This window comes from Triplophysa dalaica, chromosome 5 (assembly GCF_015846415.1).
Source record: "Triplophysa dalaica isolate WHDGS20190420 chromosome 5, ASM1584641v1, whole genome shotgun sequence".
Classification (NCBI taxonomy): domain Eukaryota; kingdom Metazoa; phylum Chordata; class Actinopteri; order Cypriniformes; family Nemacheilidae; genus Triplophysa; species Triplophysa dalaica.
This window is the reverse complement of record NC_079546.1, coordinates 352,709-375,559: the sequence shown is the minus strand read 5'-3', so window position 1 is coordinate 375,559 and position 22,851 is coordinate 352,709. Positions and strand designations below refer to the sequence as shown.

Sequence of the window (22,851 nt, the reverse complement as noted above, 5' to 3'; positions counted from 1 at the left end):
CATTAAAATCATCATGGCTTCATGTAGTGTGTTAAGACTTATTCCAGTAAGATTTAATGCTGTTCTGTTGGTTCCCATCCACCTGATAACATCCCACCAGTAGAACCAAACAAGTGTCCATTTAAACCAATATAATTCCCATTATAACAAAGTCCATTAGAATGATGGTTTCTATTGTTTTTTCCAGATCTTATTTGATTAAATTTAATTATCCAAATAAATTATTTTTCATATTTTTGACCGGACAATCCACCTGCATCCAGTACTTCTACCAGAAAGACTCGGAAGACCAGTGTTGAGTATTCAACATTTATTTGACAGCTGATATACAGAATATATATGGTTATAGTAAAGATGGTAATAGTTCTTTGGAGTAGGCCCTGTCCGTGGCTCGCATCCAGAGGGCCAAGAAGTCCTCCACTTCCCGCCTTGAGATGGTAAGGCGGGGGCTTGGCCAACCCCCCTGGGGTTATATTGACAGGGACCTCCTGGTGGTGGTGGGGAGGATGGGGGCGAATCACGTCGCTTCGACTGCGGACATAGGAAGGGGTAAGTGGCGATCATTTATGTTTCATGTTTGAAGGTGATTGGTTGGGTGTTGATTGGCAATGAGTGATGCAGGATTGAGTCTTCCTGGCAGAACTAGCGCTGGAGCTATATTGCGGCATTAAAAAAGACAGAAATAATCGACGGCACAATGTTTATTGTTTAATTTACACAACAATATAGAGACATTAAACATCAAATACTGGGATGCAGTTTGCAGAGACCAAGAGAGAGGAAAAATAAACAAGACCGAATGAAATAAGATAATTCAAAGAATGCAAAGATGGTGTCTGTATCTTCAACATCCATCCATTTTCACATATTTAAAATAACTTGGAATGTAAAAATGAACTTCATGTAAGTATTGTATCACATTCCCATGATGTCCTCTATGACACAGGTGAGGTATAATATTGCGTAAACATACACACACACACACACACACACACACACCCTCATTCGGTTAATCTCAGAGTTTGTACATTATAATTGGTATAAATGTGATTGAAACCTGTTAAGTGCTGTTAGGTTTTGATGGTTACACGCAAAACATCCCACAAGCAGACACACACACACAGACACACACACACACACACAGAGTGTGTTGAGTAGCACCATGTTAGTCAAATGATTTATAAATGCATACAGTTTTCATGGTAAAATCTGAGAAAAACAAAAACAGAACAAAACATTTCAAAAGAATTCCCAGTTGGTCTTTGCACAGTGGGAGAAGGGTGATCTACCAATGATATTCGCCCTCTTACTGGTCATCAGTGCACTAGATATTGAATATTTAAATATGGAGAGATGTCCATTTACATATTAATACTCTTTCTACATGATATATATTTTCATCATAAATATTGATTTTCAAAAAATATTATTCAGGTTTATAAATAAATACTGTAAAATGATTTTGATGGTTTCTCTGTGCTTTCACCATTGGTGTAGAGTCTCACGAACCTTTACATAGTATTCTTTCATCGTATGCTAAATTCTATCAAGCTTGTTTGTCACATTTTCATTTTTTAAGACTAATAGCATGCCCATCAAGACAAGTAAACAAAGGAGAAATGAAGCCAGAATCATAACTTCACATGCCTTCTAACTTCAGGCCTGCCAGGCACCTTATACAAGAAATAAAAAAGATTGAAAATAAGAAAAAGGAACAATTAAGTTTGTTTTCCATTACTTAATAATAATAGTAAAATCTTATTTTTAAAGAGATCTTGCTCTATTTTATGGACTTTTTCATCATCTTAAAGATTAAAATAAGTTTCAGGTCTGGAAAGTTTACACTTAATTTCCCTGATAATGCAGGTGATTGTGGAAACAAAATGGAAGAAAAAGAAAAAAAACAGACAAATCTTAAAGGTAAACCCAAAACATAAAACAAAGAAGTATAGCAGAAAACAAAGAAAAGAAAAGGAGAAAAGGCAGATACCCTTTAGCACACACAGCTCTTTGCAAATCCACATGACCATATACATTAAAATACATATAGAATGCCTACTGAATTACCAAGCTGATGGAACTATATGCTTCAACAGTGATTTGGTCTTTTTTTTTCTTAAATGTCCCATAGCGACATTTTCCAACATCTTTAATACATAATACTTTCAGTACAAGAAAAAATAAATACAATCTAATATGCTTAACATATAATCTAACAGATTGTGCTCAATGGGTCAATACATCAATATGCAATATATATTTCATGTGTATTTTCTATTATAATATCTTTTTCGTTTCTCTCATTTCCACAATAAACTCTGAAACTGATTGACTTCCACCATGATACGAATGTGCAAAGTTGAACATGTGCGAAATTAAAATCTGTAAACCGTGAAGCTTCACCAGTCATTTACAAAAAAAGACACAGCAGAGGACAAAAGAACGGGGACGGCAGTCCTAATCTTTTCTCTAGAGATATTTGTGTTGATCTGCACCATAACAAACACGCAGACTTTCTCAAAACCTACCAGATCACCAACACAGAGCGACTTCAGCGTTACAGTCCCAACAGAATCACTTCTACACCCTTTCTGCAGAGATTCATGCCACAGACCATCTCACTCCATTAGCCATTATTGATGAAACTGACAACAGGAAAGAGACTGAAAATACAGCCACAAAAGAAGATAAGCCTGCCGTTTCCGTATGCGTGGATGGAGACAAGAAATGATGTTTAGCACCAGAGGAGGTCCGGAGTCCCATTTGGAGGAAGCACTTTGACGGACATGAAACAGAATGAGATGAACTTTCACATCGGCAGCACTGAGTCTTTAAGAGTCACAGCTCCCAGCATGCAATTTAAGAGCCCTGTATACGGTTCAATCTTTCATCTAAACGGTCTGAAGGAGAGCTGTATGTTTTTTTTATTGTATTGAAGTTTATTTTCTGCACGTCAGCAGGGAAACGGCAGTCAGGGATGTCTTGGCGATATCAGGACGCCTTTGTGTGTAACAGACCAGCCGTACTTGAAGTGTCAAATTTTGGTTAGAGTTGGTGTAAGATCAGCTGCGGGAGGATTTATGTGGTATGTCCAGCTCACAGCAGCAACAGGAAGTCACCCAGGAGCGGGCTTTGATCTCAACTGTGGTAACCCACAGCAGTGGGCTGTTTTTGTGAAAGTCTCTGCAACTCTTCCCTGATGGCCTTGATGAGGGAAGCTGAGGAGTGAGGGGGTGGAGAGCGTTCCTCAGAGGCCACGTACCCTGGACTGGGGTTTTCCATGTGGGTCTGGCGTGTGCTGGGGTCCTGCAGTGATGTCCTGGGCATCTGGAACACAGGTGAGGAGGAATATTCTGGGAATGTCAATATCTGCGGGATAAAAAGAAGAGATGAGATTTAATCCCGTTCCACACATAATGTTATTCTGAGACTCTGTGTGTGCATCGTCGACTTACAGCCTCTCGGTTGGACCCTGGTCTCGTGATCTCATCGTCTGAGCGATACTGGGTCCAACTCGATCCAGAGGGTCCGGATACACTACGGCCAACACCCGGATACAATCCAATCCGACTTGACAAACCCACTTGTGTTAGCTGATGCAACTGTGCACCTATATACACACACAACCATTGCAATTATAACACATTCAACAAGTATGAAATAAATTGGTACTGCACACTCTTACCTGTGCTGCCCCCTACTGGTCGAGGCCGAGAAGATGATGGGAGTTCTTCTCCATACTGCCCCCTGCTGGAGTAACCAGGATCAGACTGCATGTCTGCCGGCACCAGATAGCCCAGGCCTTGCGCTTCCCTATGAAGTATACAAACAATCTGCTGAGTAAATATTACATCAGACACTTCATCAATTTGTAGTGATTATACAAACATGTCTAATGTGCGTTAAATAAATGTTGAAGTTATTACCGCAACACACTTATCACATTCAAAATTCACAGTCTTTTTTTTTCAGAACGTGGAGCAAAATGATCACCTCCGATCGACTTTCTTGTTTGGTTATTCTAAATAATTGGATCTCAATCTTTTTGGCTTCAACACCCCCATTGTCCACAACCATTTTTAAGACCCTCCCAATTTATTCCCATAAAAATATCCTAAATGTTGACATAAATAAATATAAAAATTGCATTAAAGCTTATTTTAATCCCTGCTTTGTTTTATTTTAAATAATTTGAGGTAATCTTAAATAGTTCCTTGGCTTAGAAACACAGTTGTTAAAAACAAACCAGAACCAATCTCACCTCTGCAGTAAGCCATGGACCGACGTAGGAGACATTCCTAACTCCGCATACCTCTATAAAGCAGAGAAACACATCATGTCATCACATCAGACCAGTGGTGTAAAGAATGGAAGTAAATGTAATCGGTAACTCTACTTGAGTATCTTTTTGGATACTTTGTTGTTGTAGTGTTAAAGATATTAAAGATATCAGCAGCTTTATGAACTCTTTACTCCACTACATGTGTAAGGACTGATGCAGTCACACATGACATTCTGTATGCCACCTTTATTTTTTGCAGCAGGTTATTTTTGCTACAGAAGAATTAATATTGACATTTACAGGGCATTGAAGGTTCTATAATCTTGTGGATTTTGCTCTTACTTACTAAAACTTAGCTTCTTTATGTGAATACGAGTGCAGTATCATGTAGATGTCAATCACTGGTGGTTTATATGTGAAATGAGGACATGATTGCAGCCGGCGATGAGGCCAAAACCAGCATGTGCTGTGCAAAAAGGCTTTGACTTTTTAGTTTTACTGAACATTATTTTATTAACCCTTATATTGAAGAGACCTTTTTTGCTCAACTTAAATGAGACTTGGGTGTTTGTAACAGTCGTAGGTTATGGTGTCGGCCATGATTTGTTGAATTTTCAGGTGTTCAGTCTTAAGGTCATTGCACATTTAGATAAAAAATAAATACGACCTCACGTCGTGTCAGTCACAAAGTTTTCGCATCCCAAGCAAGCTTTTTGAGAGGCGTTTGTCAATTCAGAGACACCGTACAAATGGCGGCAACTACGAAAAACGCATGCGAAATTTTCGGGCTGTACGTGCAAACACCTTTGTAATGATTTAAGAAAATAAATGTGATCGCTCTCCTCACGAATCAAATGTTTCTTGTTTGACGCTGCCTATCTCTTAAATGTAAAGCACTAGTGCTGCTTTGAGACACATTTAGTATCATAGTATCGAGTCAAATACTCTAAACTGTTCAAATCACTTACTCCCAAGACTTTCACTCAAGTCGTTTTGGAATTGGTGACTTGTAATGGAGTCATTTTCGCTGCAAGGTATTTGTACTTTTACTCAAGTGTGGTCTTCAGGTACTCTTTACACATCTGCATCAGACCCAATATCAGCATCACAATGCAAGCACAGCATATATTTAAAGGAATCTGTAGAGTTCACAACGCACCTCACTCACTGGAATAGCTTTGTTCTATAGTTACTACATACGTCCACTTCCCTACTTTATAGTATACATAAAATAGTATGCAGTAGTATCTCTGTAGTAGTGAGTATTAGCTATCCCACAAGACTAGAGAACTTGTCAAATCCTTAAGCGAGCCGCATACTAACCAGTATACACTACATTGAAAACCAAATTAAATTCAGACTCACCGCAGAGAAAGGACTGTGTGCAGGGGCTGCTGGGTAAGAGGAGGAGCCCCATTGGCGTGCAGGGCGTGAGGACGGGCTAGAAGGTTGACCGGGAATGACTCCTCCAACCCCAGTTACGGCAGTGATGCCGTTGAACGTCAAAGGGGCGGGGCTTCCTTGAGAAGAGGGCGAGACGAGAGCAAAGGCGTCATCCAATAAGGAGTGCATCTGCTGCCGGGCCTCTTCGATGGTTGGCTGAGGGAGGATGTAGGCGGGCGGGGCAGGGGCGGGGCCAGAAGGCGGAGATCCGGGGTCTAAAAACACCTCATCGGTCGGGGAGGGGCTACCTGGATCTGGGAGCTGGTCTGCATCAGACTGTAGGAACAGAAACGTTTGTGAGTTTGTGTCTTTGGTCAGTGAAAGCATGTGTGACTGTGTGTGTCCTACCATATATGCCACATTATTGACCCCGGGGTACTTCCTGTATGTGGCGTCACCATCGCTAATGAGGCGATCTTTGTCTCTCAGACTTCCGCTGCCGCTGTAATTCTGTTTCTGTCGGTGTCTGGGAGAGCGTCGACCTCTTGCACTACTCATACACATTGGAGAAAACACATAAACGTGAGGTTAAGTGCAGCTTTATTTCATGTGATGTGTGTTTCCTGTTGAAACAGAAAGTTGGCCGGTACATATGGAAAAGACTCGATTCTAATTGGACGGGTTCTTTTTGTTGCTGACCTCTTGCGTGGCTCTCCGCACGATGACTGTGTGTGTTCATGCGGATGCAGAATCTTGTGGATCTGCTCCTGGGCTTGCTGATAAACACGCTGCTGCTCGGTGCTGTCACCGAACGCAGCCATGATGTCCTCCATGGAGGGAAATTCATAGTGACCCTTTCTCTTGGCACGCAGGCGGATCTTATTGCGATGGTGCTCGATCTCAGACTTGTGCCTTAAGGCCACCTGGATCTATATCAACGAACGAAGTTTGAATAATCAAAAATGTCTTCTTAAGCAGTACGTGAAATATCGTCTTACTGACCTCACTGTTGACCTTTGACCCATCAGACAACATCTCTGTAAGGCTGGGACTCAGGGCTTGGTTGTGCGGATGAGAGGGAGGGCTCGGCATGGGCTGCATGGCGATAAGTTGGATCTTATTAGATACCCTGCGCGTTCCATCAGACGAACCGCGAGAGAGACGGTCCACGTGATCGAATATGGAGGAGGAGGACAATTGCTCATCTGCACCACTTCCAGGCTGTGCACCTGAAGATCAACAGTAGATGTCAAAGCTCACGCATTTGCAACATATAACCAATGTACATGCAAGTGCGACATTAATAAAAGAGCTTACCTAGTTTGCTTTTAGCTGAGAGGTTATAATTGTGGAAAAGAGAGAGAAAGAAACAATCCCATCAATTTGGATTTTTTGTTTTTCACAAATTGTTTCTACACAGAGTCATATTACTGGGAGGTCCGAAAGTGTACGACCGCAAGGAATGAAATATATGTTTTTCTGTGAAGTACAAACTTATATGTAGGCTATGTGTTTTATTGTCATATGGTACCATGCTTGCTCTTGCGATGCTGGGGTTTGCTGTCACTCGGCGTCACGGCAGGTCTCGTGCTCTCCTCCGCTGACTCTCTTCCACTAGATGCTTCACTTCCTAACGAATCGCCATCAGACGGAGACAATCTGACAAACACACATTAGTCACGTAAGTTAAACCTTTCATATATCCAAAAGACTTCATCCCAGACAGTTCCCTACCTCCCTCTCCTCCGAGCAGAACGTGAAGCTTTCGTGGACGAACTCTTCGATTTGGGTGTGTTCAATTCTCCGCCCTCGGAGGGCGTGGCCTCTTTAACAGAAGGCGGGAGAGGGGCGGGTTCTTGAATTACCATGATGTCGTCCTTACTGTGCTGACCCAGATGAAGTTTAGCAAAATCAAAACCTTTGACACTGGGAGCCTGCAACTAAAGGAATTAAACACAACGGTAACTATAATACAATAGCAAAAAACTCATATAAGGCACAACTGGCTATCACAAAGTAGTCTACTCTTCTCTAAAAGCCCTTGACACAGGGCGAAACAGAGTACGGTTACAGTCCAAACCTCCTTCACACGTTGTATCTATGAGAGGCCTACTCGTACCACACACGCACACACATACAGTCACACTCAGCAAACTGTTGTCTGTGATTCCAACCTTCTGTCTCTGCTGGATGGTGCTCATAGCGTCTGGCTGAAATTCCAGTTTCTCAGAGCGACAAAGCTTCCAATAGAGGATGATGATGATGAGGATGACCACCAGCACCGGAAACACAACCCCCACGATGAGCCACACGTTACTGGGCTGCGTCTCAGAGGGAGGCAATGATAGCTTCTCCACAGCTAAAACGCACAGGAGACGTCAGATACAAATGTTATGCTAATAATGTGAAAACAACATTTACATCACGATTTTAAAATGTTTAGCAATGATAATTGCTCGTTTAACATGCAAGAATGTTTTGACAACGTCTTTACTACGTCTGACAACGTCTTTACAACCTTTTGACAACGTCTATACTATGCTTTGACAACGTCTTTACAACCTTTTGAAAACGTCTTTACTACGTTTTTGACAACGTGTTGAAAACATCTTTACTGTGTTTTGAAAATGTCTTTACAAGTTCTTACAACGTTTCCTGTCAGGTGTGTGGAATAAAACAGCTTTTTCTGGACTACTGACATGACTGGAGTTTACATTTTTTTATTTTTGTGATAATACAAATGTTTTCACTTCCTCTTTCTCAGCTCACCTTTATGTGAAATGAAAATGGAATACGCATAAGACTCACGTGTAGCCAGTATTCCATGGACCCTGTAACCCAAGGCAATAGCAGCTCTCTGCAGGTTGAGTCTGTTGAGCAGGGCAGCAGTGGCCTGGGCAGGCAGTCTCTCTCCAGGCTCCGTCTCTACAAAATACACCATCTCCAGGGGGAAGTCCGGCCCATCCAGACGAGATGTCCGCACGATCTGAGACAAACCAGCATAGAGATCCATTTACAACACAGTAGTGTGGAAAAGCCTTTCAAAGCTATGTGTTTAATGTGTACCTGTACACTGCTGTTGCCAATACTGGTAGCTCTTTTCCAGCGTCGATTACCAACCCCTATTCCAAGTCCTTCTCCAACCAACAGAGCCAGTCGCCTCTCCATCCTGGCCTGGAAGGTTCTTTCATTCACACGCTGGTCCAATACACCCAATAACACTACAGCACAGAAAGTATGATGTCCATCAGCTTTCTATTTAAGGTATAAAGACACATAAAAAAGTTGACACATCACTGACCTGTTTTCACCCAGGATGAGCGTAACAGGTGGGACACGTTCAGCTCAGGGTAATGAAAAGCTGGAATAGAAAAAGTGAGATCCTTTTAGTGCTAAAGACAGTCGGTACGATATAATACAGAGAGACTCAGAATGTTTCTGAAACTATACGCGAGTATATACAGACTCACGTTCAGAGATCTGCAGGGTAGGAAAGCCGAGGTAGAAGCTGAACTCCACCGCGCTGAGCTGCCTCATGTGGGCGCTCACATCTGCTCCTGTCAGGTAGTGATGGGAATCACGAACAGCAAAGGTGATGTCCACCGGTGCTTTCTGCTGACGCTGACCCTTAGGAAGGCTACTGGTAATATTCACAATCTAAACAAAACATTGATCTAGAATTATTATAACACTTAAGAAAATACAAATACAAAGTTGTACAGAGGTCACAGTACTTTTGCTGACGAGCATCTCATGGGTGAAGTGAACAGATAAATGTAATGTGCATACAGCATTAAAAGTGTTTCATCTTTTATTTTAAATGTGTCTCTAAGGGGCATACACACGTGTAGGGTGAAAGTCCCATTTTCCTGCGAACGCTTGCGTGCTTCTGCGTACGCCATGAGCAGCCCTTTCTCCACACGCTCACTGAAGCTACAGAGACGCACGTCCACGTGACTCGGTACAAACTGCAGCACTGCATATAACACATGTGTAACATGCATCAACTCTGTTCAACTTTAATTTGTAGACTAAACAAAGCATCAATTATTAATCTTAAAACATGATCAAATAACGTCTTCAGATCAAAAGAATGAAATATGTTAACCTAATTTCTTTTGTATCATTATTTATTTCATTATTTGTCAATATTTGTCCCACCTGTGTGAACCTGATGTTTATAATCTGGCAGTGCATATATGGGCGTGGCGGATAGAATGGTAGAAGAGGAGGAGCTGTGTGCTGATTGGCGGAGGGAATTGATGACTGACACAGCAGTGTACACCAATGGACCAGAGACTGTCCGGAAGATGAAGTTGGGCGGGGGTTTGAGGACCTGTATGGATTGAACAGATAGATAAAAGTCATCTAATGAGAGTTGCTTTGACAGGAACCACTTGTTTTTCCTTTGAATGTATAGGACTCACCTGTAGCTCGACCGAGCGGTTGAACTCTCGTCTGAGAATCTCTCGCACATGTGCTTTGGCAAATGACACTGAGGACCCGCTAGGCATGCCTGCAGGGGTCACAGAGGTTTTTGATCTTTGTCATACTTTTTATGTCCTGGGGTCTGCCTAAAATGAGTCATGATTCAGTTTCTCGTGAATCATAGTTTTAAATTCTCCATCTGGCCCAAAAATGTAAGCAGGTCATTTTTGCTGCTTTTGCATTTTGGGAAAAGGGGTGTGACAGTATCTATCCTACTGTCTCCAAACTACTCATTCACTCACTCACTTAAATGATGAAACTAACCGATTGATTTCTCATTACACTATATGACTACTTTATTATCAGATCATTGAAAAGGACAAAGTGATAATTAATCAAATAATCCTGAAATAAAAAAACAGTCTTACCCACTCTGACGAGATACATGTCTGGTTTGGTGATGTTGCAGACGTACTGTCGAGGTGCAATGGACAATGGTATTCTGGGAGTCGCGGGTAGTGAACTTTTGGTTGAGATGCTGATGGGACTGGTTGTAGTCGTGGTTTTAACTGTTGTGGTTCTGACTGTAGTTTTGATAGTGGTGGTATGAGGTTTTGCAGCAGGGGGCTTGAACGTGACTGCTTGTATTATCGGAGACTCTGGGGTGTCCGGTGGAGGTTGGCCGGTTGGCACTGGTGGCCGAGTTCTGCCCACGTGGGATGTGGGTACATAAGGAACCTCCTTCTCCGGGGTTAAGGGGACTTCAGGGGGTGGTTGAGTATCAGTGGGAGTGGCCGATGTGGGCTTAGTGGGTTTTTGGGGCAGAAATGGACTAGGTCGGGGAGAGATCCAGTCGACATGATCCGTCCCTTTTTCCAAATTGGCAGTGGCAGTGGGAGTGTGGGTGGGTCCAATTGTTTGGGTGGGCGTAATGTGAGGGGGTGCATATTGCGTCTTATTCCTCGCAATACTAGCATTCTCTTTGGCTTGCAATGTGTTGTAATACTCCATACTGTTCATGTCTGGAAGCAGCATCTCAGTTGGCTCAATAGGATAAAGCTCCGCCCAATCAAAGTCATCGTCTGTAAATGTCGTATGTATGGAGTCAGGATCCAATGGGAGGCGGGGATCAGTGGGATGGGCCGTCCTTAAGTTACCAACAAACTTTACGGTCGCACTGGGTTGGAGGTCTCTGGATGAAAGAGGAAGGACCGGGCGAGAGGGGAACGCTGTATTGTAGCTGACGGCGCCATCGTCGTCACTGTCATACGGATCGTATCCGTATGTGGGGAGGGTGGTGACGAGCGAAAGCTCCTCCCCTTCAGATCCCATGAAGGTAAGAGTTTCCAAATAGTCTCCGGAACCCCAGTCTACCTCCGCAGAGTGGATGGGATACAAGTCTTCATGTGCCACAATGGTAGGAGGGGCAGGCGTAGCCGGTCTTTCGACGTGGAAAGGAGGCATCTGGCTAGGCGTCAGAAGATCGGGTGGCCGTAACAGCAAGTGAATGCCCTGAGCCCCATCTCCTAAATCACCTGACCCCTCGCTGCCAAGGGGAGGGGTGGGGTCTATGCTGGAGGCACTGTTATGGCGACCAGGAGAGTTGGCACCTGGTGAGGCGTGAGGCGGATGTCTGGTTCTTTCCGAGTGCTGAGATGAGGAAGATAATGGTGATGAAGATAAGGCAGGAGGTGAATGTGTTCTCGCTTGATGTTGATTGAGGTTTCTTCTGAACATGTGGGATGGGAGGTCCTCTTGAAAATGAAAGCAGAATAGGAAAAAGAAAATGCGTTTGAATGTGGTATGATGAAAAACGATCAAAGTGCAGACAAATGTAATACTTGCAAAGAGCAGAAAGGCAGACTGACTCGATTTATACACTTCCTGAAAAATGAGTCATGCGTCAACATACAAAACATGATGGCACAATGCTTAGGGGTGCTGAAAGGTTGACATGGCAACACTACATGTTACATGCCGAAGTAGAGCGTGACTTTTTACGGATATTCTAAAAGCTAGAACATAACTGCACTGGATTTAATCTTGAAAATAGTTTGACCAAGGACAGATTTTAAACATACAGCCATTATACCAACTGGCCTATTATGGTCTAGAAGAACCTAAAACTGCTAAACTAAAATGCACATTATTCATCTTACTGTCACAGTAAATGTGATGCATAACGTTTGTTTCTAATTTCAACAAGCAGGGGGTCATATGGTGACTGATTCATTGGCACTGTGAGGCACTGTGGTTGGAACAGAGGGTTTGTGGGTAATGAGGCTGATTGAACGGCACTGTGGGAGAGTGTGAGAGTACAGGACAGCTGAGTGACATTAGTAGGCCAGTGTGTCATTCTGGATGAAGAGAAACAGCATCACACGTGACAAACATTGACCTTTAAAGACAGACTTCCTGCAAGATTTTACAAGGTTTTGTTAAAACAGAAAGAGGCCTAAAATCACACACTTAATCCAAAATCTAAATAAATTCTGCAAACAACATCAAAATAATAATGAATCTGCTTTAGCGCTAAATAAATAATGAATAAAACACTTGTTAGGCATTAATAACATTTGATTTATAACTATTTGTCAGGTATTTTGTAGAATCCCCTTATTATTTATGCAGTTATAACTGCTTTATAATGCATTTATAAATAACTTATAATCATTATAGAACACATTTATAAATGCTTCACAAAGAGTACCTTAACGTAAAGTGTTACCGTAATTTATTTTGCTTGTTTTCAGAAATAATTTACAGGGACTCTATTCTTGAGGATGTGTACCGGAAGTTAAGTGTGTTTCACAAAAGTGTGCATTTACAGAAACGTTTGTTTATGAATCAAAACAGAGTCAGATGACAACGGCCAAAAACAGCTTAGCTATTAAGAGTCTGGTGTACAGTAAGTGTGTTGAGATCAGAGGGTGAACCGCTCATAGCACATGAAATAACTTCAGTCATTGACTTCTGTCCTAGTTTTCTGTCTCAACGGAGAACACAACTTCACACAGGGGAAATCAAACACATACATGTACATACATACTATATCAACCTGCATTCCTGTGAATGCATCTGTGGTGTGGTCAGGCAAGGTGTTTCCATGGTGATACTGCATGTGTGCATGCTGCACGTGTGTGTGTGTGTGTGCCGGCTGCTTCATCAGTATGCTCGTAGGCATTTCTCACACTGACAGAATCAGCTCGCGCCGGCACGTTTACAGATTCCACTGACACAGAATTGCGAAGAAACGGATAAATGAGAAAACAGGAGAGATGGTGTCTATGAATAGCAGCACATTATTACAGATTGCTTTCATGTTACTAAATCCAGTCAATACCCTAGAGAGAGAGCAAGAGAGAGAGAGAGAGAGAGAGAGAGAGAGAGAGAGAGAGAGAGAGAGAGAGAGAGAGAGAGAGATACTACTCGGACTCTAAGCATAGACACACAAAGATCAATGGTCTTAATGGAGGGCTTGTTACACCGTAGGACACATTTCCATCTCAGCGGTGAGGAACACCACAAGGGCGTGCGACTCCTAATGAACCCCATAATGGTCGACTGTGTTCGGCTGAGTATCTGATTTAAGAGAAGTGTGTGAAAGTTGCATCTTCCCTTTAAGAATGTATTGAGATGCTTCATCCATCTGTCTGGGTCATGTGAGTGTATAACAGATCCATCTATATGTGTGTGTGTGTGTGTGTGTGTGTGTGTGTGTGTGTGTGTGTGTGTGCGTGCGTGCGTGCGTGCGTAACCAGTGTTAACAGACTCTGTTAATCATCCAGGCCTGCTGTCTGCTAAATACAACCACAGCACATCTTGAGTTACTGAGCGACTAGCCAAAGAAAAAAGAAACTACCACTACACCCAAAATTTCTGCTGTGTGACATTATGTTTTATTCTCAACATGTCAATTCAAGGCCACATCAATGTTAGAAGTCAGATCACGTCTCTATTTTCTCCAGAAATAAATTGATGCTAAGGGTAGATGTGCTAGGACTTGAAATCTTCTCTCTCTCACACACACACACACACACACACACACGTGTTTTATTATCTCTGTGGGGACAGTCCATAGGCGTAATAAATTGTATACTGTACAACTGTATATTTTATCCCCTAACCCAACCCCTGAACCTAAAGATCCTAGAAAAGTTTGCATTTTTATTATTTAAAAAATGATCGTTCTATACAAATTATAATCTTTTGTGCCCGTGGAGACCTCAATTATAGTCCCCACATGACACGAGTCCCCATGAGTTGGTGTGTATTCAGGTTTAGGTCCCCACTAACATATAAAAAACAAGTTCTCACACACACACACAAGTATCCATATGAAAAATACAGCCGTGGAAAAAAACATTCCAATGACCATTTTCAGTTTTTCTCAATGTACTATTTATAGATATGTTTTTAGGAAAAATGCTCATTTTTGTTTCATTCTGTAAACTGCTAACAATATTTCAAATAGAAATACTGTTTCTGTTCGCATTCATTTGCAGAAAATGAAAACTGGAGAAACACCCGAAAGTAACAGACAAGATGCTCTGTATTTCTTCAGATCTCAAATACTACAAAGAAAACTACTTCATATTCAATTTTGTGTTTGGGAAACATTCAGCAATTCTTTTTTACGTGATCACCTTTATTATCACAGTTTTCATGTGTCTTGTCACGCTGTCAATCTCACTCCTGCAGTGACACTGGACAGGAATGGCCACAACAAATCTAGAAATGCTGAATAAATGAATGTTTGGAATGGTCTCTTAATTTAGTAACAAAAATATATGAAATTAAACGAGACATTTCACAAAATATCTCCTCAACATCCAAAGTGAATGAAACAATGCTGTTTACTTTGGAACTGACAGGAAACTATCCAAATCTGTTTATCAGCTAAGTGGGCACGATATTTGACAGATGGAGATGATATCAATATGGCCGATGTTCTTCACACCCCCAGAAACACATCATCTTTACTTGGAAAGCACTCAAACACACAAAGCATCGTGATTCCCATTCAGCTCTGCACAGACTAAGGCTCGCCCGTACGTACGCCTACTGTCGCTCTCATGCGTAAATCAACTGTAAAAAATACTTCTTTTGGAAATGATGACAGTAGTGAACAAATGTCACTCAAGAGTCCGCTAGTCAAAGAAATACAAGCAAAAATGTGTTTGAATGAGTATAAGCAGATGTGTTTCCACACGTACCAGGCACAGGTGTGCTGAACATCACCACCAGCATCCCAGTCACCAGCAGAAGAGCGCAACATCCCAGCAGAGGCCGCGAGCTCTTCAGGACCATCCTTGAACGTGAGCTCTCCATTTTTCTTTTTCTTATTCAAGACATGCCATCTGAATCTGACAAGATTTCCCTTGGATGGCCACAGGTCTTCCTGCTTGGTATTCTTCCATTTTTATACGTTCCTGTAAGGAGGAACACATATAGAGGACAGGGTTATAACTACACAACCATCCCAAGATTTTATAGTATAAGTGAAGTTAAGTTACCGTCATTTTTTGTTCATTTGTATTATTATTATAGTTTTATGATAAATATCTTAGTAACTAACCAACACTGGATATCCTATAGCATTCAAAGTTTAACTAAGTAATTAGTTACTGTAATTGAATTACTTTTCCCTTGAAAACGTAAAGTAAGGGATTACTCTGATGTTTTCTGTAGTAGTTTAATTAGTTACTTTTGATGAAACTAAACTAAATACTGTGTGAGCAATAGTGGAACTGACTTTCAAGTGTATTACTTTGGTCAGTTAAAAATAATACTGTATGTAGTTTTATATTATTTATTTCAATGAACTAAAAGAGCCATTTCATGTCTATCCATGAATCACTGAACTTATGAAGGTTGATGTAGGATATAGAATGTAATGAGTAATTAAATACTTTTTGATGATCTGTCTATCTATCTGTCTGTCTGTCTGTCTGTCTGTGTCTATCTATCTATCTATCTATCTGTCTGTCTGTCTGTCTGTGTCTATCTATCTATCTATCTGTCTGTCTGTCTGTCTGTCTGTCTGTCTGTGTCTATCTATCTATCTGTCTGTCTGTCTGTCTGTCTGTGTCTATCTATCTGTCTGTCTGTCTGTCTGTCTGTCTGTGTCTATCTATCTGTCTGTCTGTCTATCTGTCTGTCTGTCTGTCTGTGTCTATCTATCTGTCTGTCTGTCTGTCTGTCTATCTGTCTGTCTGTCTGTCTGTCTGTCTGTCTGTCTGTCTGTGTCTATCTATCTGTCTGTCTGTCTGTCTGTCTGTCTGTGTCTATCTATCTGTCTGTCTGTCTGTCTGTCTGTCTGTCTGTCTATCTGTCTGTCTGTCTGTCTGTCTGTGTCTATCTATCTATGGTGTTGATTGTTCCTCTGTCAATGATTTCATTCATTTAATTGGCATGCAGCTATAATGCAAACTCATTACACACAAACCGATGAGAATTTAGGTTATTATGGATTATTCCCAGGTCTCATGTCAAACAGGTATAGAGATATATTTAGAATTCATACTTGTATTAAATGTGTCTCATGTACAGCTGCTTTGTAACAATGAAAATTGTAAAAAGCGCTATATAAATAAAGTTGAGTTGAGTTGAGAGAGATAATGAACAGATGTGATATGAATCTGATACATCAAATAGCCTCACGTTATTACTACAAAAGGGCGGATATATGACACGGATTGAGCGCGTGAACCGGGTCAAATCACATTTATTTTACCGGCGGCTTTTCTCACGTTAAGCAAACCTCAGATCACATGTACATGTTACATTACAATAATATGTAAATGGTATAGTGCCATGCAAAGCGACAGGAGGTGAACGGTACCTTATATCGGTGTGAATTTCGTTACCTGTCATGATGAGATGAGTCTCGCGCGCTCGCCCCTCACACACCCGTTCTCATGATGACAAATACGGCCAAAAACATATAATATCGACGTAAATGAAAAGAGAAACAAAAAGAGATTTTAAATTAAACGAATTAAATAAACACTGCCGTATTCATGCGTTCACGTCACAAATAAAACGATCCCGGTGTTCATCTGTCGTGTGTGGACAGCTGCTCATATAAACGCTATCCAGAGGTTTATTTACAGTATCCGGTTAAATGTCCAAAAAAGGTCACAACGGCACGGCGTCTTGCGTTCCCCACGCACGGCCCTTACGCCAAAATCCCTCTTCAAACAGACCGGATGAAAGCACAGCTTGAATAAATACTGAAATGCTTTTAAAATGTAATTATAAAATAAATATTCTTGCGAGTGCAACGCATGTGTATTTCCTGGGAATAAAATACTCCAAAGATGATAAATAGGCTGTCCTGTAGTGATATCTGCAGAGAGAGAGAGAGGGAGAGACTGAGAGAGAGAGAGAGAGAGAGAGAGACCCACCCCTTGCATCTATTCATAAGAATTGTGAAGAATGAGTGAGACACGGTGATTGGCTGCCAGCAAGATCACTCAACAACACCGGCTACAAGACCCGAAATGTTTTTTTTCTTCAAAGACAACATTAATATTTAAGCATTTGGCAGCTTTTATCCAAAGTGACTTTTAGTGTATTCATTCAAGAGTTATTATTTTTCGTTACACATACAATCAAAGCTTTGTTTTGGACCTTTACCTAACAAGATTATTTTATTTTCATTGACATAATTAAAAGAAGAACCCAAACCCGGGCAGTTACTTTTATATGTATTTTATGTTTTGTTATACATAGTTAAAGAAAAATGTATACTTTAAACGCTTCGATATGAATGTATGTATTAGTCCAATTTTTAAACAAAAAATGATAATAATATCAACGATATTATATTAATAATATTAATATTTCGCTGACACAAAAATAACAGTTCCGTCAATGTGAACCCTGGCGCCACCCAACGGTAGAAGATTGCAATGATCTCTTTTACGACTGGCTAAGAAACAAGTGTTTGTCTAAAAAAATGTGACTGACAAATGTTGAAAAACAGGGAGACTTTTTTATTGATGGTTATATAAAAAATAAAAAAGTCCTAGTCATCAACCTCATAACCTCACGGGCATGTCATCCCATAAGGTCCCACATTCACTAAAGGCACACCAGACAAATCCAGGCACGATAAACCAACATTTAAAGACAACATTCACAGTATCATATGTTCAGCGGGTAGAACTATTGATACTATATTTGACAGTAGTTGATGCTGTTTTGCTCAAAATAAATCATAAGCACTTAAAAGACAAAGATGTAGATGTAAATTTGCTGGAGGTGAAAGAAAGATCTATGTAAAAAGTCCAGAATATGTTTTTTTCATAATAGTATCCCTTTTGTAGGTTGTGCAAAACAGTCTTTAAATATTGAAAAGTCTCTTGAGAATGATTTCACTAGTGCACATGATCCAATGGAAAGTTTGTATCCGAATGCAAACGATCCAAAAACATGGTAACTCTCAATGTCTGTTCTGGAGAATGTAAACTTTTGTGTGTTGTGTCACTGTGCAGCCTTGCTCTCCACATCATTAACAGACACAAAGCGTGGCCGTCTGCGGACTTTTCTTTTTGTGTTGTGTTTGGGGTTCCTTTGATACATATCTGCAAAAAGAGAAGTGATACTCATCGTCAAACATCTACAGGGCCATTAAAGAACTTCATGGTGCCTGAGACCAAATTTTTTCCCATACATCTGCCTATCACAACACGCAGTATAATTGTACGGTATTGTACAGCAGATTGTGTGATTTCAGATGTTTGTACCTGGAAAACTGAGAAAGTAATGTCTGTTGCCCTTAATGACAGTGACCTCTGCAGTACTATCCTCCACATAAGCCTTCTCCAGATCTCTAGACGTGACAGACGTCACTCGCTGTTTATCATCCTAGAAAATGAAGAATCAGTGTTGCAACAACAAACAGCTCTCAGATTACACAGAGTGTAGCTAACACATGTGCCACTCCGTCTCACCGGTTTGCCATACTCGATCCAATTCTCATGATCTCCTTTATAGTACCAAACCCACTCTGTCGTCAAGATGTAGTGGTTGGGTTTGGAGACCGAAGAAACCGTTGAGAGTCGGCGCACAGGGTACCGATTCCTGGTCATGGATAGAAAATCCACCCGCCTTGAACCTGGACTGATGGACAGAGATTAAAGGAGTAGTTCACTTTGTAAAAGAGATGTTGAGGATCATTTTCTCACCCCCATGTCATCAAAGATGTTTATGTATTTGGTTCTTTAGTGGAAAAGAAATGAAGGTTTTTTATGAAAACATTCCATGATTGTTCTCCATATAGTGACTTCAATGGACTCCAAACACTTGAAGGTGAAAATGACAGTTTCAGTGCAGCTTCAAAGTGTTTTAAACCACACCAGACCGTGAATAAAGATCTTATCTAGTGAAACCATCGCTCATCTTCAAGCGTTTGGAGTCCATTGAAGTCCACTATATGGAATGTTTTCATCAAAATCATTTCTTTTCCACTAAAGAAACAAATACATAAACACCTTTGATGAGACGGGGGTGAGTAAACGATCATCAACATTTCTTTTGAAAGTGAACTACTCCTTTAAATGCTCAAATGTTTGACTGTCTGGGATAATGTTTTTGTGTGATATGTGTTGTGAAGATGTGCATTAGTACTGACCTGTGCTCATTCTTAGGGTCACAGTAAGCTCTTTCTATTTCCTCCATATTTCTCAAATCTCTCCAAGATTTCCCGTCGTTAACTTCCCACTTATATGGAAGATTAAAGTGGACGAGGACACACTGGTCTAAAGCAATAAAAAACAACATGACTGCTGTCAACAGGGAAGGAGAAGAGAGTTAAGGACAGAGAATATAAGTATACAGTAGGAACTGACCCTGAAACTTGCATTTTCCTCTGATGAAGTGAAGACAGATTTCATTCTTCTCTGTTTGAGCGACAGGATTGAGCCCGGGCTCAGATATCAGTTCTAAAACACACATGTGGACTTTAGTACCAGGTCAGCAGATATATTAGTGATCGATATATTACCAATAAGTCATCGCTGAATATTCAAAATGGATGGGCGTAAATTGTATCTATATTATTAATTTACAAACTTTTTTATTCAGCATACGTAGTACTACGTTTGAAAATGTATATTCATATATAATATTGTAATAATCATAATAACATTATTCCACTTAATTCATGGCTACTGAAATAACAGAGAAATAAATACCTTTTCAAGAATACAATAATAAACTTTGATTATACTTAATTGCAACACAGCAAACAACAGAATGACCAATCAGAAATAAGTCTTCTAAAACCATGTGATTAGTGAAAGCTTCCTTTTTTTTTAAATATATACGGATATAATGTGTGTGTTCTTAGTCGCCTACCATTCTGAAGCGTCTGTAAATTCAGCCGGTGAACATTCTGGTAGATGTAGGGCAGGTCATGGATGAGGTCACCACCGAGACTCCGCTCCTCCAGCATCCTGCGGCTGTGCTCGTCGATGCTGTGCTGCCGTTTGCACTTCGGGCCGAACAGACAGGCGTCTTGGACAAAGTGCTGACAAATATGGACCTTAGTGCAGCGCTCCATAAAGGTGCAGGAACCAAAAAGCCCAGAGCCTTTATTGTAGTGAGCACAAACCTGCGTATACACAGCACGAGGTGGGGATGAACACTAGTGAGGGAGAGTGAGAGCAGTAGTGTGCAGAATCCCATGTCTCGTGCAATTGAATAATATTGAGAATACTAAAAACACTTCTAGATGATCCAGAGTGCACAGAGCTCACAGGAAAAAGACTTTACCTCTTGGGTAACTGGACATTCCCCACTTTCATCAACAGGCTTTTTTCTCTTTTTCTTTTGATTTTTTTCTTTTTTTTTTCTTTTTAATTATGTCCAAACCCAAGGCGACGACACAAACGCAGAATCACCGATCAACTCCGAACACACAGGACTGAAGAGCACAATTCTTCTCAAATGCGCCTTTTGTTTATTTCTCTCCCATCATTAACATACTGATCGTAGGTGGATGAGGTGGAACATCTTTGGGTGGATTTGTCTTTTTTTTGTGAAAATTTGCATTATCAGATTGCTCCATATCCCAGGCACCACGCAGAAAACAGGTTCCTTTACGGACTAAGTTCTAAAGAAAAACCTTGTCAATAACCTGCCACTATGACATTCTATATTTGGGTGTGACCAGTCGCTGACTCAAACAAATGACGTTTAGCTTTGTGGTTACACGAGCTCTCATCTACCCTGAAACATCTGGTCACTGAGGGCACAGCGAAACGGAGAAGGACGTTTCATACGGCAGACGAGGGACCTGGAATGCAGAAATATCCCAATCATGGCGTGAGTTTGGCTTCGGGTTGAAATAGAGTTGTGAGAAAGGAGTTGTAGGTATGCATTTTGTCTTCTTGTTTGCATTTCCTCACCTCTGGCAGAAGGGTGGGGTCATTCTGAAGCAGAAGCAGGAAGAGATCGTCCTCGTTCAGTTCGTGAAGTGTGCACTCTCGCAGCAGGGGGTAGTTATGCTTGGACTGAATATTATGAGAAAACTTGCACGCCTTTCTGAAAAACACACCAGCCTGTTGAACAGTTCTTATGTAGCTGTATAATGATGACAGATCAATAACAATCAAGAGAATGGAACTATTATGGCTTCTACCTTTCCAAAATACATAATAAAAAAATTATATAAATAAAAGAAGAGAAGGAAAAGACAGTCTTAAGTCAATGGTTGGGTACTTTTTACCATTTAATATACTGATTCATTTTATATTTTTAATACCAAGATGTCAATTTTTTTTTTGTTTTGTCATGGTTGTGATGACTTATTAATTTGATTAATTTATGTATTTTAAAACATTTTAAATTAATTATACTTCTTTTTAAATGTGAAAAACAGTCATAATAAAACTGAGTGGGCGTGTCCCAACTTTTACTAAAGACTTTCCTCTGGAAACGTGAAAGATGTTAAACACGTAAGAACATCTTTAAAGCAATTCTAGCTAAACTAAAGATACTTTATATTATCAATGTTACAAATTGCTGTATGTCACCTAAAAACACATGATAACAAAACAATAGATTGTAAACACTCTTCTTTCTAAATATAGCTACCGTGCATGTCCTTTTACGGACTCTAATACATTATAGGCTTTATTTTCCTAATATAACGTTAACTGAGGAAAACATGACATGTGTTTTTCGGCTCTCATCCTTACCTTCCCTTCCCATACCTGCAATTCCCGTAAACGAAATATTTGCATAGATGTAAATCCTGGCATCGGTAACATTCGCTCTGCGAGTATTTCTTGCAAAGTCGCAAAGATGTTTTGGCCACAACGATGCGTTCAGATTGCGCATCTTCAGCTCTGGGTCTGATCGCGACAACAGTGAAGCGGGCACATCCTTCAATAATGAACCAAAACGTGTCTTCTGTAATGTCCGGGAAGCTTCTTAAAACTGCCCGGTGGAGCTGCGATGACTCCATGGAGCCTTTATTGCCGCATAATATGCTAGTCGCATGATGTATGATGGGAGAAAAGCCGGACATTTCTGCGCAGATCTGCGCATATGTGTGCCAGAACTTCTGTGCTACCGATTCTGCGTTTCGGTCTTTGGTTTGATTTCTGGCGAAATGAAAGCGGAAATGTTACCAAGGTTCAATGCCAAGTACACAGTGCCAGCTCTTCAAAATAAAAGTCTTACATTCAATTAAATGTTAAGGTATTATAAAACTACAAAGTATTACCAAACGGTTAAGAAGTGAT

General features: G+C 40.8%; 2 protein-coding genes and 1 long non-coding RNA gene across 4 annotated transcripts in view; 1 reads left to right on the top strand and 2 right to left on the bottom strand.

The window, feature by feature from the left end:
* The window catches only part of LOC130421393 (uncharacterized), a 55,364-nt gene that overhangs the window by 28,486 nt on the left and 4,027 nt on the right, over positions 1 to 22,851 (top strand). For both annotated transcript variants that reach the window (XR_008906801.1, XR_008906800.1), the window contains one exon: positions 15,313 to 15,411. This is a non-coding gene — a long non-coding RNA (uncharacterized LOC130421393). The remainder of the gene's footprint in view (positions 1 to 15,312; positions 15,412 to 22,851) is intronic.
* si:dkeyp-27e10.3 (UPF0606 protein KIAA1549) lies at positions 684 to 17,250 on the bottom strand. The gene is made up of 22 exons (XM_056749211.1): positions 16,963 to 17,250; positions 15,310 to 15,525; positions 10,522 to 11,847; positions 10,093 to 10,181; positions 9,827 to 10,001; positions 9,511 to 9,641; positions 9,136 to 9,322; positions 8,967 to 9,026; positions 8,732 to 8,886; positions 8,474 to 8,651; positions 7,840 to 8,024; positions 7,400 to 7,605; positions 7,197 to 7,324; positions 6,983 to 6,997; positions 6,668 to 6,894; positions 6,365 to 6,594; positions 6,074 to 6,215; positions 5,648 to 6,001; positions 4,262 to 4,314; positions 3,686 to 3,813; positions 3,456 to 3,610; positions 684 to 3,369 (listed from the first exon to the last, which is right to left on the bottom strand). Exons 2-22 carry the CDS (start codon positions 15,422 to 15,424, stop codon positions 3,139 to 3,141), a joined length of 4,470 nt encoding a protein of 1,489 aa, XP_056605189.1. The 5' UTR covers positions 15,425 to 15,525; positions 16,963 to 17,250; the 3' UTR covers positions 684 to 3,138.
* On the bottom strand, positions 18,073 to 22,724 carry parp12b (poly (ADP-ribose) polymerase family, member 12b). Its single transcript, XM_056749232.1, has 8 exons — positions 22,303 to 22,724; positions 21,511 to 21,646; positions 20,459 to 20,714; positions 19,951 to 20,043; positions 19,734 to 19,860; positions 19,054 to 19,222; positions 18,847 to 18,967; positions 18,073 to 18,684 (listed from the first exon to the last, which is right to left on the bottom strand). The coding sequence occupies exons 1-8, from the start codon at positions 22,632 to 22,634 to the stop codon at positions 18,584 to 18,586; spliced, it is 1,335 nt and encodes a 444-aa protein (XP_056605210.1). The 5' UTR covers positions 22,635 to 22,724; the 3' UTR covers positions 18,073 to 18,583.